This window comes from Palaemon carinicauda, chromosome 37 (assembly GCF_036898095.1).
Source record: "Palaemon carinicauda isolate YSFRI2023 chromosome 37, ASM3689809v2, whole genome shotgun sequence".
Lineage (NCBI taxonomy): Eukaryota > Metazoa > Arthropoda > Malacostraca > Decapoda > Palaemonidae > Palaemon > Palaemon carinicauda.
The window spans coordinates 37,706,980-37,711,516 of record NC_090761.1 but is presented as its reverse complement, the minus strand read 5'-3'; the positions used below and the strand labels follow the sequence as shown (position 1 = coordinate 37,711,516).

General features: G+C 41.2%; 1 protein-coding gene across 1 annotated transcript; it reads right to left on the bottom strand.

The window, feature by feature from the left end:
* Positions 1–3,411: 3,411 nt before the first annotated feature.
* On the bottom strand, positions 3,412–4,080 carry LOC137629284 (tigger transposable element-derived protein 1-like). The gene has a single exon (XM_068360545.1). The coding sequence runs from the start codon at positions 4,078–4,080 to the stop codon at positions 3,412–3,414; it is 669 nt and encodes a 222-aa protein (XP_068216646.1).
* Positions 4,081–4,537: the final 457 nt, after the last annotated feature.

Sequence of the window (4,537 nt, the reverse complement as noted above, 5' to 3'; positions counted from 1 at the left end):
CCCCCCATCGGTAGCATTGCTGGCAACAAGACTGAATACTCTGAGTTACTGTTGTATTTCAAAGCTGGGATACTCACCAGCAAAGAGGATGGACAGAAACACTATCTCAGTCAAGCCGGAGTACACAACTCTATGGCAAGACGAAAGATAGGGTTGCCGCCTAATAGCGGCACACAGAGGGAAGGAAGGGTTTATCCTTATATCTCTAAAAGAGACGAGTATCGAATTATAATAGTAATTCTAGGAGATGTTCTATCTCCAATGAATTAATAAAACGATACGAGAGGATAAACGGGGATAACGTTACTAAAGTATACTAAAACGCGTTAGGCTAACCTAACCCGAGTCGGGATCTAAGCTACGCTATATCACCGAGGCCCTAACGTATACTATCGAAACGTTTCAACAGAAGAGGAAATATTACATGTGTAAATCTTATCTTCACTAGTATAATTTGCCTAAATAGCTAGAATTCGTTATAGCTAAATACCGGGAACGTCGTACTACTAACTAAATAAAGCATTTATGGCGTACGACAGCAGTCCAAAATGGCCGCCTTCAGTGATGGCTCTGCTCCACTAAACACATCTAAATTATGCTAATTTAACTGTGAGAAGGGAGCCAAAAATTATACACAGTAAAGATTAAATACTCAACTTTCCAGAGGATGAAGATGCTGGAGATTGCATTGTAATAATCCTTGTAATAGTAACAACACCGAGAGCAGTTGGGAGAAACACCGTGCTTAATTCGCTACTACAAAAGGAATAGTTCGCCGGGGTGGTATGCACCGGGTAACCTTGATGACGGCTCCCCTTCAATTTCGCCGCTCTCCCCTCAAAGCGAAAACTCTATTCGGGGTGAAGATTGCTATGTGTCGTATCAAGAAATACGTCCCCTGATATTATGAGATATCTTTAAGAGTTATATTAAGGATACTTGCGCCAGGAGTTAGAATTCTGGAGACCTGTGGTCAATTCTCTGGGAGTATCACTGTAGGCAAATATCCCTTAGAAAGCTGCCTAAAGGAACTTTCCATCAGGACGACATGGCTGAGCCCAAAAAAAAAAAGACATATCAGCCTGTTCTACATAAAAAACATTTGCTGCAAGTTTGAACTTTTGAAGTTCTACTGATTCAACTACTCGATTAAGATCATTCCACAACTTGGTCACAGCTGTAATAAAACTTGTAGAATGCTGTGTAGTATTGAGCCTCATGATGGAGAAGGCCTGACTATTAGAATTAACTGCATGCCTAGTACTGTATTACGAGCAGGATGGAGCTGTCCAGGAAGATCTGAATATAAAGGAAGGTCAGAATTATGAAAAATATTATGCAACATGCATAATGAACTAATTGATCAGGGATAAGAAATTTAATAGACCATAAGTTCCTGTCCAACAAATTAAGATGAGAATCAGCAGCAGAGAAGAATACTCTTAACACGACAGAATGAAAGAATTAAAACACTTCAGAATAGATTGATCACCAAAAATCTTAAAAGATTTTCTTATTAAGCCAATATTTTGTCCAAATGAAGAAGACACAGACCTAATGTGTTTCTAAAGTAAATTTGCTGTCGAGAATCACACCTAAAATTTCAAGTCATATAATGGTAAAGAAACATTATCAATGTTGAAATCTGGATGTTGACGAGCCACTGTCCTTGATCAATAATAATGCTAAGAAACGACCTACCCACTATGAGTGTCTGTCTAAGAGAAACCCGGGATAAAAGTTCCAGGAATCTGTGCACGCACGCACCCAAATGTTTAAGCTTGAAAACAAGGGCCTCATGATTAACACGGTCAAAGGCAGCACTAAAATTAAGGCCAATCATACGAACTTCCTGACCACAATCAAGGGATTTCTGTACAGCATTGGAGATTGTAAGAAGGGCATCACATGCTCCAAGGCCTTTACGAAAACCAAATTGCAAACTAGGGAACAGATGATTACCTTCAGCAAACCTATTAAGATGTTTTGCCAAGACATTAAAAAACTTGAAATAATATGGGAGCTATGGAAATTGGGCGGTAATCAGTTGGACTTGAGCTACCACTAACATATTTACATAGTGGAGCAACATTACCAATTCTCCAACAAGTGCTAAAAGCTCTTCTTGCTAACTTGCACAAAATAACAACTTTGGAGCTAAGAAATCTGCATTCTTTTTAAAATAACAAAGGAAAAATACCATTTGGGTCTACACCTCCATAAGTATCAAGGTCCATCGAGAGAGCTCTAATTTCGCGAGATCAAAAAGCTAAACTGGTTAGTTTAGCCTCCAGAAAACAGGAATGAGGAAGTTCGAGTTTCTCATTACTCTATTTACTGCCAAACACATCGGCCAAAAAGGTTGCCTTTTCCTTTGGACAGTGAGTGACTGGGCCATCTGGTTTAAGTAAACGAGGAACTGTTGCATCTACAGTGATCCTCGTTTATCGTGGTTAATGGGGACCAGAGACCTCCGCGATAGGTGAAAATCCACGAAGTAGAATTGGGCCCCTCCCCTGTAATTTTTGTATGTGTGTGGGTACAAGAATGTTTAAAATACTAAAAGTATATATATGCTTTATATACAGTATATTATACTTAAATCTATTGTATTCAAAGTATAAAATCATTACAGTAGAGTGCTGTAATATATACTACATTAACTCACAAATGTTTTACATAAATCTACAAATAATATACATTAACTCACTCGTATATTTTACTTAAATATCATAAATTCTAAGTAATTTGTATTTTTCCTAACAGTACTTACCTCAAAATACTTTCTTAGGAGTATCTGGGATCTCCTCCCTATCCGACCAAGAATTTTTCGCAGTCCCCCCATCTCCGTTTTCCCTTGTCGGGTCCCTCCGTGGCGGAGGGATACGTGCCCTGAGGTGACCCGGGGTCTGGGCGTGGGTGCGCTACTGGGTCGTTGTCGTCAGTAAGCATCTGGTCGCGGCGTAGATCACATCTCGCCGTTCTCTCTCACATCCCGTCCGACCCACCACGTGTTCCCTTTGTGTTTTCCCGTTCTCCGATAACGTCTCCTTCCGAGATGTGATCTACGCCGCGACCAGATGCTTACTGACGACAACTACCCAGTAGCGCACCCACGCGCTGACCCCGGGTCGCCTCAGGGCACGTATCCCTCTGCCACGGAGGGACCCGACAAGGGAAAACGGAGTTAGGGGGGACTGCGCAAAATTCACACAAGTATAATGAGGCTTTTAAAGCAGTTCTGGAAGCGCCTCATCATTATCAGATATTGAGATTCACCCAAAGACTCTTCTGCTGGAGGTACTGATGGTGTAGCTGGCTTTTTAAACTTTCTCAAGAACATGATGATGGGTAATTGCTGTTGTTGCTTTTTCTTGTTCCAAAATACCCTTGTAAAATGCCATAACCTTATCAACACGGTTGCAAAACTCGACAGCTCGAACTGTTCTCATCGACTTCTTGTGCAAAGCGATGCAATGCCCTTGCCATGTTGCACATTTCTTGCAGGTTCTCCAGAGTAAGGCCAGTCTTATTCACTTCTTCGTCTTGCTCTTCTTCACTCGCTGACTTCGTTATCTGAAGGAAGTCTTCGTTTGTCAGCAGGTCTGATTGGGCCTCGATAAGGCTGTTCCCGTCTCCTTCCATCATGTCTGTGAATCCTTCATCCTCAATTATGCGGGCCAGCGTCACTGCCTTCTCCACTGCCGAGTGATGGATTTCGTCAGGAGTGAAGCCTGCGTAATCATGAACAATAGCAGGCCATAATTTCTTCCAACTTGAATTGATGGTTTCTGTTTCCATTTCTTGCAATGCATGCTGCAAGTTAGTCAAACATGACGCAATGTTGTACTTGCGCCAGTACTTTTTCAAGGTGAAGCCTTCTTCGTCATCGTTGTCTTTGTCATTGTCGTCAACTGCCGCGATGAGGCCCTCCATCATGGCACAAGTGTAGAGTGCCTTAAATGGACAAATGACCCCTTGATACATCAGCTGTATAAGCGCTGTGATGTTAGGGGGCAGAAACGCAACCTGCACCCAATCATACTGCAGGTCTGTTGCATGGCTTCCTGCAGAGTCCATCAAGAGAAGAAACTTGAAAGGGAGGCCCTTCTCAGCCAGATACAGCTATACCTCAGGAACAATGCAGTGCAAATTTAAGGGTAGTTCACCCCTTATGTTCATGGGTTGTACCAGAAGAATATCTATGAATCAGATAATGACACATACAAATGTTCCCTGTATTTAAAATAAAATGCGTAAGAACACCTGCCATTCCATTGGTATCACTGGTAATACTACGATCCAAAAAGATTAAGAAATCACTCTTAATTAAAGTTTATAATGTCATTTTAAATTCTTGATAATGAAGGATAGAAGAATTATAATGGAATCAGGTAAGTTAGGATTGCCATTTCCAGTCCAATAAGCTTTAGCTTGTTCTGATGAAATTGAATAACTTAGCAATGGTCCCAATCAATGAAAGATACCTCTTGTAAGGAAAGGATGTAACCGAGAAGTCAACAATAAAAAAGGTGTT

Coding starts and splice junctions, on each gene's coding strand:
- LOC137629284 (XM_068360545.1), bottom strand. CDS start 4,080: ATGGACTCTGCAGGAAGCCATGCAACAGACCTGCAGTATGATTGGGTG.